A 19,418-nucleotide genomic window follows, 5' to 3' on the forward strand; every position below is an offset into this window, starting at 1 on the left:
GTCAGGAGAAAATTAATTTCCATAAATAATTCTGAAATTATTTGCTCTTTCAGAGATTTGATTTCATGTGGTCAAGCAGATAGTACAATTAGGTAAGATCCTTTTATTTTTTTTTTAAGAAAAAGTAACTGAAAATTCAATTTTACTACATTGCTTTCTTCTGGTTTTTAACAGATTCTTTCAGAAGACCCTGTTGTTCTAAGGGTCAACATAAATACAGCTAAAATATTAACTCAAATGAAAGAAAGCTCTCAGCTGCTCCACTGGTTTCTCCCATTTCCAAGTGGCTCCTGAATTTGTATGTGGTGGATCCAAATCTGAAGAATGCCGAAGAGCTAACAGAGTGTCAGTGTGTTAGGTGTGGGCAAAAAAATGACAATGTCAGCTGTGATAAAAAGTGATAGCAGCATCAAATTGACCAAAATATTTTTAGCATGCCTGGTGTAGAAATTTTTACTAAGATGCAGTACAAAGTAGGTGGAAATGTTATAGTTTTTCCTCATTTGAAACACTAAGATGACAATTCATAAATTAAAGACAAGTCAAGAAGTTTGTCTACTCTAGAATAATACTGGAAAACTGCTACAGTTCTTACCTCCACTATTCTTTTAGCCAGTGCCATTATCCTGAGCCTATGAGCTGTAAAATTATTAATGATCATGTTTATTTCCACACAGAATTGCTGGGAGAATGGGAATTTACTCACACTAATGGCAGCAAAAGGGAAATCATGCACTCATGACTAAACACCAAGGTAATCATCAGATGGTGCAATGAGTGTTTAAATAAAAAACCAGAGACTGGAAATTGAGATTTAAGAAAAGGAGATGAAGGAAATTTTAAAAATGAAAGAAAGCAAGAAGTGGAAAAAACCTTATCATAATATGAACTAAAGCAAGAGGTTAGGACATGACCTTTGCATCAGCAACAATCATGTACTTCAATTTCCACAATATCTGGGTAAGATCATGTTCTTTCAGTAATGATGCTTCACTGTGTTCTGTGTCTTGTACCTTTGAAAATGCACCTGACAACATCTGGCATCTCAAGATAAATGATTATACAAAAGCGAGAGCAATGAAATGCTCCCCTGCTACAGCTACAAAGGCAGTCCCTTGAGATGAGAAAATGGGAAATGATCCCTTTTAAGCAAGGAACTTGAACAATACTTGCTTCTTTTTTTTTATGGCACCAGCAACTTCTGAGTCTTGATCTACCCTGGCTGGACCACCCATGATGAGAGAAGCTGAAACACGTAAGTTGATGGATCATGTGTGCCTTTAATGCTTTTGTTCTGTCTCTATTACCCAGCTCAAGAAGGCAAACAAAATCCGTGTCAGTTAAAGACCTCCAAATGGTGACATGAAAATTCATCATTTTTATCTTTATTTGGAAAGGAGAAACTTTAGTTTTCATTCCTGTTTATGTCTGTTATTTTTATGGGTCTGTGGAAAATGCACCTTCAGAATTTTTCTGATATTTCCAGCATGTACCTGTCATCAAGAGTCAGTCAAGTTAATAAAAAAGCTGTTCTTGTATTTGATTTTAGCATTACATTTAGGTAAGTTTTTAGAAGTTTATATATGTAGAACTGAAGGAGTGGAGGCAAGACAATCCACTGGTCCAGTATGAATCAGTGATAGAACTGAAGATGGAATGCATGGAGAGCTGTGTCTGCACAAACTTATCCAAGCCAGAAAGCCACATCACTGCAGGTGCTGTGTCCCAAAGAATGCAGTGGTACTGGCCCAGGACATGTGCTTATATATCTGCACAATGTTCCACTGCCATCTGGATTTACAGGATCAAGTGTGCACTAGCTTGAATATCTCGTAACTCCATCCCAGCACATAGTATAAACATGTGTAATGTTTAATAGAAAGAGGTTAAGGAAACTGAAATATATGTCCAGGACATAAATTATTACACATTCAAGCCATTTACCTTTGTAAAGATAAGCAGAACAGATGTTTGCCTATTAAGGATAGCTTACATTTGTCTCTTGACAGAGATGTATCCTGCTGATACATGTGTAAAAGAGGCAAATCAGTATGCTGAAAAGGTGAATGTGTCCTGTCACTCTGGAAGCAAAGTCCTTTTAAGAAAGAAGCAGTAGTTAATAGGAAAGACTTCCTACTATTTATTTTTGTAGTACACAAGTTAGGTGGAGGAATAATATTCACATCAAAATGTATATATGTGTTGGGAAAGAGTTAACAGGAAGAAGACTTTCTTAATTGAGCTAGATGTTTATGACACATCACATATTTAGCTTCATCTTCTGGTAGTGGCAACATAATAGATCAACAGGAAGATGGGGCCACCACCCCATAATATGATAATGGTAATATGATGCAATTCCACTTTCCTTATCCTTGTCTGTAGTGTTCCTCTTACTAGATTGGTAACTTCTGATGAGAACAGTCAGTGCTTTGCAGTGTAATTTCATTCTAATCTGTGCCAGCAACTAAATTATGGCAGGAACCTGAACTCTCAATAACCCATGGCAATGGCTATATTATCGTGCTCTACTATCAGGATCATGCATCACATGACCCACTTGTTTTTATGTTGATTTACAAACTTGTTGCTTATCAGTTGCTGGTTCCAAAGGATAGTGTTTGCAAAATCTTTCTTTATGTTCTTTTGTAGTAAATGAGAAAGAAAAAAAGATCAGTTCTGAAAAGTCAATATAGCTGCTATGCAGCTTCTATACACGTATGCTATATCTATGTATACAGCTGCTATATGTGTATACTATACAACTATATTAATAATAATTTACATTATTGTCTTCTAAGCCTAGATAGTAGAAGTGTTGTAAAAATAATTTAAAATATGGGAAAACATTATTTCATATCCCTCGTCTCCTCTCTCCTATTGAAAGTTAAAGAAGACATCTTTATATTCTCCAGTTGACACCATTAAGTTACTGACATTAAATAAACACAGATGTTACAGTCCTGTATTTTTTTCTTTTCTGTCTGTAACCATATTTGTGATTCTAACTTCTAACAAAACTGAGAAAAGGGAAACTCAAACATTTCTATTTTATTTTTCTTCCATCTGATTTTTGGAATCTTTTTAAAGACTGGGTAGAAGCTGTTAAAGTCCCAGACAATCAATATAATTTGGAATCAGACTTAGTAATAGTGGTTAGAACTTGAAAACAACGTCAATGTTTTTCAGTATTTATCCTGTTGGCTAAATATGATGAACTATAGAACATATAATGTCTCATGCATATTTCTTATTAAAAATTCTGTATTTTATGCAAACAATGTTGACAGCCTTGCTTATTCAAAAACATAGACATGATAGATTTTGTGCCACTGAAATAAAGGAAATTTGTTTTCAGAGTTAGTGAGAATTAAGAACATCAGTACATCTACTGTTATTTTTATTTAGAATCTTTTCAGATTTTTTTTGTCTCTCCCTTTTTCACATTTCTCAGTTCTGCAATGCTGGAGACTTACAGCATCTCTTTTATTTTAATAGAACCTCATATTCTTGTGTACTGTCAAAGTTCCTGGCTCTGGAGAAAATAAAAAATAATGAGCAATTGTGAAAAAACATAAGCTGATCACAACAATTGTCATTAAGAGAAATAATTGTAGCAAAATATTCAGGGAAAAATTCCATTATGAAGGACACTGTCAAAATATGTTATTCTGCAAAATAAGATGATTGTATCACAATGCATGCTTCTTTACAAACTAGTGGCTTGAAAAATGTTACCTTGGTTGTCTTTGGTACCAAAGAAATTGAAGACAAGCTGACAATATGTTTGTGTTATTTTCAGATTTATTAGGACTATTGTTACTAAGTACCACAAGTAGCAGTTTGACTGACTGTAGGTACTCAATACTGTCACGTAAGTCTTTGGCTCTTCTGAGATTTCTGGAATTTTCATTCTCTGACTATCCTTGAATTTTCCAGAAGACAGAGAGAACTTCTCAGAGTAGTTTTAGATCAGGAAGTCAGTGCTGATTATCAGTTGCAAATACACCCTATAATATCTAGTAATTTATTATTCAGTAAATCCTAGGGCAGAAGCAATACAGTGCTTTAAAGTACTGCAGAACCAGGCACTGAAAGTCACTTTTCACTAAAACCAATGATACAGTTCTCTGGTGAGTTAATTTGAGGTGGTATTTCTAATCTAACACTGACTATCAGATTGCCTAAAGAGAGCTGTATTGATGTTTTGTGTCTATACAATATATGGACAGGTAATGTTGGGGAGGAACTGAATTTTTTTCTTCAGACAAATAAATACAAGACCTGCCTATCTGAATCTGAATCATCCCTGTGCTGCTGAAGCCAAAATAAGTGATAAACTACAGTGATTGAAGGGGAGACCTCCACGAGCTGTTACGCATGCTGGGATTACAATGATGAGGGTCTCAAGCTGATGTTCACCTAAGAACTGACTTCTTGGATAGACACTTGCACATAGTGAAGATATGTAACACTGAGGATCTTTTTTACCTTTCTGCCAAGATTATAGCAGTAGTAGATTATACCTAGAAGCAACAGCTAAAAAGAATTGCACTGGGGATGTTAGATGCTGGTTTTTAGCACCTTATTCCTTAGACAGTGATTAAATCTCAGAACTTTTATGGGGGAATAAATAGTTCTAGAAGATGTGCTTTAAAAATGTTTTGTGGATTGTCAGGAGAGGTTACCTTAGGCAGGATATTGCTGGTGTTTGAATTTCTTGCTCTGTTTCTCCATGCATGAGAGACACTCTTTCAGAGGAAGGCAGAGTTACTTGCATGTGCTTTCAGGATGCTCCCATTACCTGTAGTTATGTTGAAGCCAGTATTTCTAGTTAAAGCTGCAGTCACCTTCAGGAGTCATAAAGCTTTCTTTTTGCCTCCAACACATTATTTGTCTTCTGAGCTTCTGAACTTGTCCTTCATTGACTAATCTTGGAAGTGTGAGAGCTGGCTAATGGTTGGAGAAAAGTTACTGAGATAGTGGAGAGAGTGCTCTAAAAAGATATACAAGGTTTTTTTGAGTAGCTGTCTAGTTTGTGTCACTGTTAACCTCTTGGATTTATAAACTGCTAGGCCAGACCTTAGGAAGGAATTAGATGAGTTTGGCTCCTTGGGAGCTTAACTGTGTTCTGCAGCCAGGACACTATGAATTGACTGGCATTTGTATCTCTTCTATTCCTCAGGGCCAACAATGCCTTAAGCAGAGACAGCAACAAGGACAAACTTACAGATTTTTTTTTTTTCCTTGTGCCAAGCCTATCAAATATTGTCCTTTAAACATCTGACTCATTTATTTACTTTTTTTTCTCTCCACCCTTATGAACATCTATAGCAACAGTAACTGTCATATTTACAGTGCAATGACACAGCTTTTCTTTGTCTCTCTTATGCCATGAGGCAGATGTTACTGATCAGTCTGCCAGGCAACTGTGTTTGATGTCCAAAGCCCCAAGTTACAAGGGAAAGTGTGCTGTTTGGCAGGTTTCATGGAGAGTTTCATCCTAGCTGCTGCCTCCTGCCACATTCCCTGCTGCTCCACGTCACCAGATTCTTCTGTCATGGGAATTCATTGAGAGATTACATACGCACAAGGCAATTAAAAAGTTTATACGTCAACAATTAAATTTATATCATATTTTGGCTGGGGCTGTGGCATTGTGATGGTGTAGGACAAGGGAGAGAGTAAAAAGAAATGCTGTGATAAGGCTATCATTGATTTTACACTTCAGTGCTGTTAGGTACTCCCTGTATGACCAGCTGTGTAAAATACTCAGTTCTAGTTGCATTATTCATGCTGACTGTTTCTCCTAGATAGGCTAAGAAGAGTATAAAAATGCAAATCCTGCTCTGCTGAAGTTAATGATAAATCTCTTATTGACTTGTATGGGATAAGTTTCAAGGACATTGGAAATACCTATAAAATGAGCCAATGATGAGCAGATGATCTCCACAGGAAAAGCCATGTTCCATTCCCAATCTGTGGCTCTAGCCAACCATACTAGTCCACATGTTTACATGACAGACTGTTAATTTAGAATTACTGTATTATTAATTACAAATGCTAGATTAAATATGCAGGGATGTTTATATACTACTTTAAAATGCTGGGTCATGGTCTTCTCTGGGTATTAGATTCAAGCAATAGTAATTTGGTATTAAAACAGAATCACTTAAAAAGGTCTGTGCAAATATATCTGAAGTGTATTCAATACCTTCTAAATATAGGCTTCAAAAGAAACCATGAAATTGCAGTATTGTTTTATACCACAAGCCCTGTTACTTACATTGTTTCTGATTATTTTCATTATTTGTCTTAAATTATTTCAGGAAGATAATAAAAGTTAACTGATTTATTATCTGACAGCCTCAGTGTAGGTTTCAGTAGAAAAAAAGAACCTCTTGTATGAGTGCATAAACACCCCATATTCAGCAAAAGCACACTTTATGCTTTATTTAAATTTGTCTCCTTTGTGCCTAGAATCCCTAGAATTTTCCATAAGGCTTGTGGGTTGCTGGGGTTTGTTTATTGTTTGTTATTGTTTTGTGGGTTTTTTTTAGTGATGGCATTTAAAATTTAGCTTTGGTCCTGCAGGTCTGAGAGTCCTTCAGCTTTGCTAATCCTTACCTGATGTGAGAGGCTCATCACATAAAGTATGAATATCTGGGGCCCCCATTTGAGGGGGTGGGAAAGGGCGATGAGAGCAGGGGCAGACCCAGGGCACTTTGGTGCACAGTGCTGGGCGAGCATGAGTGGACAAGCCTTGTACTGAGTCTGTAAGAAGAAAGAAAGGCTTTGGTCTGAAGGTCTGCAAGTGAGACATTTTTGCCAACACAAAAAGTACTTCACTGTTATAAGCTAAAGGAATGAAATTGGTAACTTATCTCAGAGGAAAATACACCCTCAATTTATGAGCTCAATCAGCAGAGATGGTGTGGCAATGTAATCAAGAGATGTAGGGCAATGCAAACATGAAGTAACCATCTGTTTTCCTCTAGGCTTTAACAGACCTTATATTTTATTTCCATTTTGGAGAGTTGTCTTTATGGTTCATTTGTCCCCTCCTCTTTCTTCTCTCAGCTTATGCATGTGATGAAGAGTTAGTGCACTTATCATGCAAGGTTTCTGGTAATGTTTCAGTTTATAGCCTCAGCCTTTCCATGAGCAAACATTCTCAGCAACCTTTAGCCTCTCTCTTTTCCTGAGTTTTGTTGCTGCTAGTTTTCACCTTGAAGTGCCACCTAGTCCACTGGAGGGATGGGCAGAGGTGAAGGCAAGGAAGGGGATAGGGAAGTGCAGGAGAGAGAGTCACACAGCCTTTGACTCTACGGAGTGGAAATCTCTTTTTTTCTTTCTTTCTATCCAGGAACAAAATCAATGTAGAGTATCTGAAAGAGAGTTAGGAGACAGAAAGAAGTGGGAGAGCACACACAATGGATCTAAACTGAGCAACGATGAAGGAACTGGTATTGGTGCTGGCCATTTGGCCTTTGTTTTCCTCACTGCAGCTGCTGAAGACAGTGGGTTCAGATCGATGTAACAACAACTATTATGAGATCAATGTGATGCTCATGAATTACACAGATTTCCCATCAAGTACTGATAGTGTGAGGTTAACTGTGGAACAAGCAATGGAAAGGGTACGAAAGGAATTCCAGATGACAGGTAAGTCAATGGATGTTGGTTATCCCTCTCTTCCTGTGATTTCTTGTCACACTTTGTGTCTACTCATCTGACCTTTAGTAAGGTGCTTCTCAGACAGATTCCTTGCACATCTTATGTAGGACTTATGGAAATAATGACCTCTCTTTGTATAAATTGAAGTGCTCTACAAGTGGGCAGAACCATATATATTTTCATGGTGTTTGGGCAGACTCTTCCTGCATGCTTCTCTGGAGATGTTCAGCTGGGTTTGGTAATGTGGAAATTATTGAACTAGATCAGACAAGACCAGTGATCCATCTCGTGCAGTAATTGGGTTGCCCTTGCTTCCTCTCCTGACTGGATTAGCCTCTACTTTCTGAAAATAATTTTCCTCTTGACCCTATCTGTTGATCACATCACGATCTGAAGTGTGAAAAATCTGCAGTCCATATTTTCCTTCATTTAGAGTCATATAGCTTTTATTTATTTTGATATCTTACTTCTCCTTTCAACATCACCAATCTACTGTCACTCTCTAGAATATCATAGGAAAAAGAGATTCCAAGGAAATAATAAAAGAAATATTATCTATTCCCTACCTGCCCTCTAGATTAAAAGATTTTGTCCAATTTTATTGGAAAGTGGTGTCTCAGTTACTTCTTACAGAGCCTTAAAAAATTTGTCTAGTAACACTCAACAGAAGTCAGCAGTCCACCTTGGAATGCACTTCACAGTCATATCCATAGTAGTGGGGGTTGGGTTGTAGGTAGACGTTGCAGAAGCAGGGAGACCTCAGAGTATAAGGCTGCTCAGACCTGTGTCAGAAGGAGAGGGATAATAGTGTATTAGTGGTTACCTGCAATTCATGATGCTGTTTGCTTTTCCATTTGTGTTGCAGGAGAAAATGTTACAGTGAATGCCACCTTCCACCTCTTTAATTCATCATTCTATGTCTCCCGAGCCTGCCGTACTAGCACCTGTGAAGGTGTGGAGCTCCTCAGAACCATTTATGTGAGTAGCAGACTTCTTTCCTTCTGCCTTGGTGTGCATGTGTGTCTCTGTCTTTCCTTCTTAACCTTTGATCCTGCTATCAGTTCCAAAGAAATTTGATAGGGAAGTGAAAGTTTTAAAGAGAAGATGTTCCTGTATGTTTTGTGAAAAGGAGTAGGCAAATACTGAAGAGAGGTTCTATGAATGCTTCCAAGAGACTGCCTTCAGCTTTTGGCTCCTTTTCCTATGCTTAAGTTACCTCCTTTTTATATCTGCACAATTCTTTGTGTGGTCTGACAGCCAAAGCAATCCATTAAAAAAAACCCCAAATAACAATTAATTAAAAAAACCAAACCAGCAACGCAAACTCTCAAAACAGCCTGAGCAGAGCAAAAAAGGTCAATTTCTAACTGGATCAGATCCTGATTTGGTTCACCATCAGTTTACACAATACACAAAAGAGAGAGCTGTGGTGAGGATGGGGACGTGGGCAGAGAAATCCTTAGGCTGGCACTGTTACCAATGAAGTGGTTATGGAACTATGCCCAAAGGGCAAAGATGAAGTGCTTGCTTCTCACTAGAAATCACAGAAGTCACGTGAGAGAAACTATGTGAATACTTTAATATGAGGAAAAGCTTCAGTTAAAATCAGTGCATTACGAGAAGCCAAGTTTCTGAAGATTTTCACACCTCTGAGTGAAACTTGGTCAGTCCAATGAGAATGTTTAAGTCTACTAATCTATGACTATGTTCTAGTCTTTGCTAAGAAATTCTCCCTCATGACACACAAAGATACAGGTCAGGCCTCATTTGATGGTCATGGAAGGAGTTTTTAAAATAAAAGTTTAATATACACGTATGTAATAATTTTTCTGGTACACAGGACCTTGTAATACCAACCACCCTGTCTTCAGCAAATGCAAACTCTTCTGGGGTGTTTAATCTCAAAGGTGCAGCTATAACAGTATTTTAAACCTTACTTGCTGTCTATGTCTTAACAAATGTTGTACTCTATCTTTTTTTGGCTGTCTGTGATTTTTTCCTCCTCCCCTTCTTGTTTGTTCTTTTAAACTTTTTGTAGCTCCTCTCTTCTCTTGCTTTTGCTAGGTAAATTCTGTGACTCCTCATATCCTACAAATTTCTTCATTCTCCCATCCTCCTCTCTCTGCCAGTCCTCTGCTTTATCCCAAATGACCCTTTTTGATTCCTTGCAGGAATCTGGCAACCTTGGCTGTGCTGTCATAGGACCCGCTTGCACTTATGCCACCTTCCAAATGATCTCGTAAGTACCAATTCTTCCCCCTTATATTGTGATGTTAAAGATGTCAGCTGCTGAACAAAGTTGTTTTGTGAGCAACAAACCTGCAGAGACATTGGTTTAGAGTACATCAGACACCTCGAGGTCTGCAGTCAAGGCAGTAAGACTTTTATGCATAGCCACTCTGTTTGGTAGGTGGGGAAAAAATCCCTTCCAAAGCCCAACTTCAGTAGGGAAATTGCTAACTCCTGACAGTAAGTTGAATGATTGATTGATTGATTGATTGAGGAGCAGCTGGAGAGCAGCCCTGCAGAAAGGGATCTGGGGATGCTGGTTGGCACCCCCAGAGTCAGCAGTATGCCTGGGCAACACAGAGGGCAAACCCTACCCTGGGGTGCATCAGACCCAGCATCACCAGCTGGTCAGGAGAGGTGATTATCCAGCTGTACTCAGCAGTGGTGTGGCCTCACCTTGAGCATTTTGTGTAGTTCTGGGCCCCATGAAATTTCAGAAAGATGTGAAGGTCTTTGAGTGCTTACAAAACTGGTGAAAGGGCTGGAAAGCATATTCTGTGAAGAGCTGAGGGCACTGGGTTTGTCTGGTTTGGAGAAAAGGAGGCTGTGGGGAGACCTTAGTGCTTTCTACAGCTTCCTGAGAAGGGCAAGTATAGAGGGAGGTGCTGATCTCTTCTTCCTTGGATTCAGCAACAGGACAAGTGGGAATGATTCAAAGCTGCGTGTATAGGTTGGACATTAGGAAGAGTGATTTTAGCAGGAGCATGGCTGAACACTGGAACAGCCTTCCTAGAGAGGTGGATCATACCTTAAGCTTGTCAAGTTTAAAATGCATTTGGACAATGCAGTTAGTAAGTTCTCTAGTGGAAGGTGTCCCTGTCCATGGCAGGGTGTTTGGAACTAGATGATCTTTAAGGACTCTTCCAACCCAAACCATTCTACATTTCTATGAATAACATGGTGTAGCTTTTGGTCAGTACTGAAATAATCAGGACTGTATGATTTTTGTAGGTCCCTTTTAACCAAAATAATCTATTCTCTTCTATTCTAAGTCTGTCAGGAAAAAATAAAAAGCCTGTTTAATTAGTGAAATACTCTCCCTGTCATTATATATTACATCATCTATGTCTGTTTCTATTGCAATAAGTAAAACCCCTGTAGTTGAGTAAGTGAACTTTACCTGGAAAATAAAATTTTGTCACAATAATGCCAACAACACTTACAGCCATGGTTTTTGCAGGCAAAATTCCCTGTTATAAGAAAACGGCATACAAGAGCAAAAGCATTTTGAGTTTGGTCTGGTAACATTGCAGCATCCAGAAATGTACTTTCGTCCTTAAAAGCTTACTGTCTCTGTATATAAAATGATTTTTGTTTTACAAATTCCTTGTCAGCAGAGGGTTGCCTTAATTTTTTCTCCCTGACTGCTGCTGTTGCACAGCTCCTAAAATACACCTTTGTGAAACAAAAAGATTTTTCCTTTGAATTGTAGAAGTAAAGCTTTTTTGATAGCAAAAAGCTGTCACCCTGCAGCACTTGTCCCAATAGGGAGATTAAATCCATCCCATGGGAATGACATCCAGGTAGCAGAAGCTTGTCTTGAGCCTTTGGACTCCTGTCATAACCCTTGGGGCTGAAATGGTGTGTGGTACCCAAAAGGGTGGGGGTGACTGGGAACAGTGCAAGAAGATGCCTAGAGCAATTCAACAGGGCTTTTTGGTACCAGTACAGGCTTGAAATCTGCTTGTGACCTTGGGGAACCTTCTGATTCTGGTTCAAATTAACTGTGTTAAACTAACTCAGGGCACAGGAGGAGAGGGAGGTGAGGATGGAAATCAGTATCTGCCTTGGTGCAACAGCAATCTGTTCAGACTTGTCCTCTTATCTCTTTCTTCAGACTTGAAACAATACTGAGCCTGCCTATGATCTCTGTAGGGAGTTTTGGACTGTCCTGTGACTACAAAGAAAACCTAACCCGCCTTCTGACCCCAGCCAGGAAACTGAACCAATTCTTCTTCCATTTTTGGAGACATTCTGAGCTGCCATTCAAAACCACAACCTGGGAATCTGTCTACATTTACAAGAGAACTGAAACCTCAGAGGCATGCCTCTGGTAAGATCTGGATCCACCTCTGACCCAGCTGTTGATAAATGCTGTCTCCACCTTCAGACATGGTTTCTGCAAAGTGTTCTCTCAGTCCTACACTCTGAGAGGTGCCTTGCTACTACCAAGGAACGAGAGAAGGAAAAGATGGATTGTAGCTTTTAGCTATAGCACTTACCTGAATGTTTCTCTCAGTCTTTTATAAATATTTGCAAGCCTTTGCTTTTCCTTTGGACAACATAACCCACATGTTATGTTGTGATGAAAATACTTGTTTACAGCCTCCTTAGTATAAATAGTGTGACATGAGAGGCTCCTCCACAGGCTCCCCATAGATGCCTTTTTAGGTCAGGGGTCTTACTAAGCTTCTAAAATATTTCTCCACATTAATGTCCTCAATACGTAGGTGCTATTTCCAAAATTCAAGCTTTACATTTCTTCAAGCAAAATTACCCCAGTGATGCAGAGTTTAAGCTATATTCTCATCAGTTTGGAGCAAAGGAGACAGCTTTCATTTTGTGACCTGAAACATCAGGTTGTGCTTGGTTCTCAGAAATGCTGGGTTTTCTCCTTGCCTGAAAACAAAGACTGCTTTTAGACAAATAGACTCTTTAATATACCAGTACTTATAAATACTTTTCTATTATTGAGTCTTATTTAACTTTCAGCTCATGTGAGTGTGTCTACGCTACTTTTATTTTTTTTCCAATTTTGGGATATTAAAAGCTGATTTATTAAACAAAATCTAATTTTTCCTACTAATTTTATAAATGCAGCTGCGAAGTAGCAAAGAGTTCATGAAAATAACTATTATATGTATTTCTAATTTATAACCTGAGAGACTTGCAGAATTCTAAGCAAAATTTATCACTATATTTGCTTCAGATTGATAGAAGCATATACTTATGGATTATTTTGGATACAGAATTAAAGAGTTTTTTTTCTGAATTAGGAAACCTAAAACCTTATCTCCATTTACCTCTATTGTAGGTATTTATGGACTTTTATTTTTTCCTTCTTCTTTCTTAGTATAGATAGCAACTTGATCACATGATATAATTGCTATGATTATCTCTCTTTGATGCTTTGAAATATCAGTGCACTTCGTTCACCTCTTACTACAGGCCTACTCATCCACATTTGCAGCTGTAACTGCCAATGCACTACACACACTTTAGCTAAATCCCTTTAATTCTGCAGGTTTCATAACTTTCAGTGAAATAATTGCATGGAAGCTATTTCTGACCTTTCCAAGCTTTTCTTATTTCACTTTTTAAATGCTTCTGGCCAGGACCTTCTTTATGACTTCAGAATTGTTCAAGTCCCTTTATTGCTGAATTAACAACAAAAAAATTAATTTTGTATCTGCCCACTTTTCATCCTAATTTAGTTGTAACCATGTATCTCATCCTGCCTTAATAGAAACTGTCAATGTGAAGGTTTTTGAAGTCTAATTTAAAAAGATCCATTTTCTCTAAAGCACAAGTATTGCTGTATGAGCTAATTGTTTTTTCCCATATACATACAAAAATAAATGAATACCCACAGTGATAACAAAATCAGGTTATGTTTCAACTATGCATATGTTTCTGTAAATTAGCAGTTAATGATTCTGTTCCCGGAGAAAAAAAGGAAGCTAAAGGTATTTAGTAGCTCATAGGACTGAGATCTCAGTGCTATCAAAGGTTATGTAGTTTAAAAATAAAGAGAGTTCTTTTGGTTTCTCCTCTGCATTGACTTTATTTCAGATAGAATATCTCTTCTCAGAATAAACATATTGAAGCAAGAGTAAAATTGAGGAGCTGACTGTTTTTCCTTAATCTTTTACCAAATTTTACTTGCTTGCTTTTTATGCTGAGCCCATTTTTTCCTTCAAGTTTTAAGTGATTCTGCATAGGTTTCTTCTTGCTGCTTTTCTTCCTTTGCTTCTCTCACAGTCAGGGTACATGTGTGATTTTTATCTCAGTTCTTTCTGTAGCTCCTGTTTAGTCCTTTGGACCTTCACATATGCCTTCTTAGATTACCACTGATGTGTTAAATAGCAGTGCCTGGCTCTGCCTCCCTGTTAATCTCACTTCCTGCAGTTTCCTCATATCCTTGATTTATTTTTTCTTAATTGCTAATGTCTTATTAGATTATTGCAATTTCCAAATTCACCCTTTCTATAACCATGCTCAAACACCTCTGGTAGACTTTCCAAGCATTTCTGCATCTTTCATGCCATGTATTGGTTCTTTCACTTTTATTGCTGCAGGAAAGGTTTCATACCATCTTATAAACACTCTTGTGTGCTCTGAACAGCCTGTCTTGCACATCTTAGGAAAATGTGAGGAGTTAGCAATTTCCTGACAATATCCTTGCTCCTTTGTGCCAGGTACATGAATGCTTTAGATGCTGGAATCACAGAGTTCTCTGAAAAACTCAAGTTCAAGGATATTTTGAGAACTCCAGAGCTGCTTAGAAAAACTGTGAAAAATCCAAACCGGAAGAGCAATGGTAAGGAGGGGTTGAGGCTGCACTGTCCCAGCAAGTGAGTTGCTTTTCCAAGGAACTCAAACCCACCCCTTAGTTAGGTTATAGGGGAAGCCTTTCACCAGAAATGATGGAAACAAAGATATACCATTTTACATGGATGTAAAGATAAAATGGCACAAAGTTCCTAGATTCCTCTCTTCATCCTCATAAAATATGGGGGAATATCCTGGCTCCAGAGAGCTTTTGGGGTAAATTATCCCATCTAAGCACAAGCTCTTTTTTGTGAGAGGTTCAGAAATCCAAGTATCACAATTTCTCTAAGAAGGGCTTTAAATACTACAAGAATATAGATACTGCAAGCTCTCTATCACTCATGTGTTTGCAGCCCTGGTACATTTATGGACCTCATTTTGATATCAGGGGGCACTTCTGGAAATGATTTATCTGAACTAGAAAAATGAATGAATAAATGCCTCATCTTCTCCTAAGACTAAGCACCTGGCATCAGCAGGCCAAGTGACTGTGAGAGTAATCAAGCTAATGGAATCATTACTTGAAGGCCATTTAACCTAGAAATGTTCATATTGAGTAGCTGTTATGGCACCACAACTCCTAATGCTTATTTGAGTGGGATAATGGTAGTGCTCTGGTGCAATCAGACAGAAAATGGGGCAGGTGTTGAAGCACCTTTTACCACTTCCCCTCAGATATTGTGGTTTTACTGCAGAGAGGCTGGAGCTCTGTGCCTGGGCCCCAGTACATGACAGATAATGTGCCTTAGTCCAGAGTTGCTCTACTGCCTGCTACTCAAACATGGGGGAGCAGGCAAACATCCTCTTCTTGTCTGAAAATCTCACCAATCTCTCTCCATTTTTGCCCATTCTGTAGTGATCATCATGTGTGGCTCTCCAGAGAATGTCAGCTCAGACCTAGGGACGGAGAAGGTGGATAATGACATCGTTATCATCCTGATAGATCTCTTCAAGTAAAGTATCACCTTTGTTTTTCTTCTTTTCCCTGCAGTTTGCTGATGGATATAGATAATGGGAATAGTCTGAGTGAAACTGGTTTGTTGACGAAATGCTCTTTCACAAAATGTTTTCTATTGCCATCTTTCCTCACGTCTCGCCATTTATATAACATGCATAGTGTTTAATTCATGGCATATCCTCTACAAAATCCCTTTTGGTTCATATAATATTTTTCTAAGGCAGTGACAGAGCAGGTAGGTTTAATGCCTTCCTGGGGCTCCTCATTGCAGGAAACCATGAAAGAAGCACAGAGTCCAAAGTCAGAATGGACATGAGATATAGTCCATTTGAGATATGGTACATATTTCATACACTCTGCTCAACCAGACAATTATGTAAATAGGACTTACAGTATATTTTTCTAGACTCCATCTATTCAGTTTTTAAATTATTTATGTGATATAACTGTTCTCCCAGTTTATAACTCTTGCACTTTATAACCATCTCCTCAACATCTTTATAACCGCAGAAACATAACTTCTCAGAGAAGCTTCTTAGCATACAACCTTGGTTTTCTATTGTTTAATTTTCTCTTAACATTGCTAATTACAAATTCTTTATAGAAGATATCTGACATAAATTGGCTTTACCAATGGTATCCTCAAAAGCCTTGGCTATATACGAGGGCTGAGAACTGATCTCTGGCCCTAAACCTAAGTGACACAGCAGACATTACACAGTAGATACCTAAACCAAGTGTTTTTTGGGGTATAATCCCAGTTGCCATAGTGAGTCACAGTCTGGGAGAAATTTAAGTGCCTGGGGCAGTCTGGTGGGATGGATGGATGGATGGATGGATGGATGGATGGATGGATGGATGGATGGATGATTGCAAGGCAAATATGTGCCCATGCCTTGATGTTACTTCACTGTTGGTGTAGCAAAAAGATTCCATGAAATTCTAGGGCCAGTGGGACTTGCCAGCTCTTGTGTCTAAAGGTGACCATAACAGGTCAGTTCTGAGAAACTCTGGGTTAATGATTTCAGAGATTTAACCTTTCGTTCCTAAGTGGACCCTGTTCAGGTTTTAACAGGATCTTCTCTATCCTGTACGCCTTCAGTTTCACCATATCTATTTTTCAGAAGTGCCTTTAAGAGCTTTTGCATTCCACAATTTTATCCAGGCATTAGAAATTCCCATTTGCTTTTCCTGAGGCAGCTGACCTCAACTCTTTTTCTTTGCAAATGCATATTGGGAACGGTGTATGTGAGTGCTTTACCACTGGTGTTGTAGGTATAGATGTTGCATTACAATAGGTGAGGGTGATTAGGGGATTCTTTGCTGTGATATGCATCCTTCTGATATACCCAGCTGCCTCAGGCTTTTTTATATGCTGCTCTTCTTAAGCTTTCTACAGACCCCTTATTTTGCTGAGTATCTCAAATCACACTATTCTTCTTAAAAAAACCCCAACAAAATACAGACAGATATATTAGATGAAAACTGAAGCTGCAGGAGGCAGAAGAGGCAAAGTCCCATGCTTCTCCAGGAGTGAAGTGCCTCTGAAAAAGTGATAGATTTAAATTTTCTTCAACTCTGAGTTGTCTGGCAAGCAGGACACAAACATAGTCTTTAAGTCTCCCTCAAGAGAGGTGGGATGCTGGAGGATTATCCAATCTGGTGGAGATTAATGAGGTTTTCTTTTCAACTGGCTAGTTCAGCCCAAGCTTGGATGAGAAATGTTTTGAAGTTCTTTAGGGTGAAAAGTGTGTTGTAAAAATCAGAAGGTTCAGGGAAAGGCAGGTACAGGGCTCTGGTGTAAGAATCCAATCAGATGGCCAATCAGTACTGACTGACAAAATAAAAGAATGATCAAACATGAATAATGGGAGAAGGCTCACACAATTATTTTCTTTCTCTTAATATAGCCATAGCAATGACAGATGCTGCCAGTTGAGACTAATATCTATTCATAAATTCTTCTTTAACATGTGTATCTGGTGGTGGCCAATTTGTGAAGCACTTCCAGATGGCCTGTCAGGGTGATGGGACCAAGGATACCCGAAAGCTACAACATCTTCTGCTTGTTTTAGCAGAGTTTTCAAGTTGACACAGTTTCCTCTAATTTTCCTATCTCACTGAATTTAACAAATGAATCAATAATCTGCTCTCTGCACCTCTGTGATTGTTTCATTCCCTCCTGTTAAATGCTTTTAGTGCAACTGCTGCTGTGCTCAATTCTAGCAGGAAATATCAAAATTAGAAGAACAAGCAAGAAGAGTGCAGAAGAGCTCAGAGACAGGCACAGTAACATGAAGAAACTATGATTGCGGTATTGTGGATTCCAAAGAGAAACCGAGTTTTAATAAATATAAACTCCACTTGAAAAAAAAAGAGGAAGTAAACAGGGTAGAAAACAAAGAGTTACAATAATAACCATTGTTCACAACAACCTTTGAGTGTCAGATTGGCAGATCGCCTTGATATTACCTTTTAATATATTTAGGCACAAAAGCTAGCATCAGTGAATGAATGATATAAAGAGTTGTGTGCATTATGAAGTTTTATTTTTAGAACTACTGTTTTAACCTGTTAAATAACAGAGCTGTTGGGAACAAGTGACTGATTAGCATGGATACTGCTGAGCCTGTTGTTCAGTGTTCATGGGGTTCTTGTGCTTTGCTTTGCAGTAACATGTACTTCAAGAAGAACATCTCAGCTGATTACATGCACAACGTACTTGTCCTGACTCTGCCACCAGCTAATTACAGCTACAATACTGTAATTAGAGACTATGTAGAGATGGAGGAGGACATCCTGGTAAGAACACTATTTTATATCTGATTATTGCATTTTGTTCATTCCTGTTCATGTATGAGGAAATGAAAACTAAAAATGCAGCTGTAATCATCCACTGTCATGCTTCTAAGGTGATATTCCTTTATATTATTGCAGGATGGTATTTTGTCCTGATGTAATAATGTCAAAATATAGTATCATAAGGCAAATCTGCAGAATGTCATGTTCCTGCTTTGTGAAGTTCAACTCAAACTTCTTATTTGTTCTGCAAGTGTCATATTCACAGGGCATGAGGGAGACGTACAGGCACATGCTTTTACCACTCCATATCTGAGTGACTGACACTCTTACATGTAGCCGCAAGGCATCACTCAAGAAAGATCTGTACATGCAATTGAGATGTGAGCATGGAAAGTTCAGAACTAATAATTGTTGACTAATTTGTGCAGATATGTCTAAGAGATGACAACCATTGCAGTTTCTCTCCAGTGGCTTTCCAGATAAGCTTCAAAAACAGGAATTTTTTTTTTCCATAGGAAATAAGGGTTTTTTTTTAAATTTCCAGAAAAGCAGAACCTATGAAAATGCTGTATTTGTTTAGTGAAACTGATACTCCCGCCATCTGCCCAGGAAAGGAACCAGGTTCTTCTTGTATAGTTTCACCATCCCAGGATTTGTGGCTTTGAGCTCCAGCTCTCCAGCAGGCAGCCTGAAGGTTCTGGCTGGATTTACAGGGCTTCTAGATCCCCCAGCCTGGGCTCAATGCTTTTTGGGTGCCAGCTCTATGGCAGGCTGCTGGAAATTCTGGCATAGCTCCTTGCCCCTGAGCTGTGGCCACTGGGAAGCCCAAACTTGCTGGCACCACACTGAATTATCTGCACAGAAACTCATATTCAAAGCCAGGGTCTTTAGGACACACTTAGCAAAGCAGAACTGCCAAGAACTTTAATGTAGGATTTCTTGAATCCTTTGCACCAGGATCAGCATGCCAGACCTTTACCTATTGGCCTCTTTTAAGTTTTCAGCACCTTCCTGTCTTCATACATCAAAAATATATTTTGTTTGCCTTTCTTTTTTGAAATGAAAACGCTCACATGGCATTGGCCATCTACTCACGCAGTGTTCAGCAGATTCTGGTCTTCTCTGCTGGAGTTTCTACCAA

The 19,418-nt window shown here is 38.6% G+C and overlaps 1 protein-coding gene across 2 annotated transcripts in view; it reads left to right on the forward strand.

The window, feature by feature from the left end:
- Window positions 1-7,454: 7,454 nt before the first annotated feature.
- The window catches only part of GUCY2C (guanylate cyclase 2C), a 43,384-nt gene continuing 31,420 nt past the window's right edge, over window positions 7,455-19,418 (forward strand). The window contains exons 1-7 of one of the 2 annotated variants that reach the window (XM_058805577.1): window positions 7,455-7,665; window positions 8,543-8,655; window positions 9,849-9,916; window positions 11,804-12,019; window positions 14,385-14,506; window positions 15,374-15,470; window positions 18,148-18,277. In XM_058805577.1, coding sequence (XP_058661560.1) covers window positions 7,455-7,665; window positions 8,543-8,655; window positions 9,849-9,916; window positions 11,804-12,019; window positions 14,385-14,506; window positions 15,374-15,470; window positions 18,148-18,277 — 957 coding nt within the window. The remainder of the gene's footprint in view (window positions 7,666-8,542; window positions 8,656-9,848; window positions 9,917-11,803; window positions 12,020-14,384; window positions 14,507-15,373; window positions 15,471-18,147; window positions 18,278-19,418) is intronic. The other variant, XM_058805578.1, reaches the window with a different exon arrangement.

The sequence above is a fragment of the Ammospiza caudacuta genome, chromosome 5, assembly GCF_027887145.1.
Source record: "Ammospiza caudacuta isolate bAmmCau1 chromosome 5, bAmmCau1.pri, whole genome shotgun sequence".
Classification (NCBI taxonomy): domain Eukaryota; kingdom Metazoa; phylum Chordata; class Aves; order Passeriformes; family Passerellidae; genus Ammospiza; species Ammospiza caudacuta.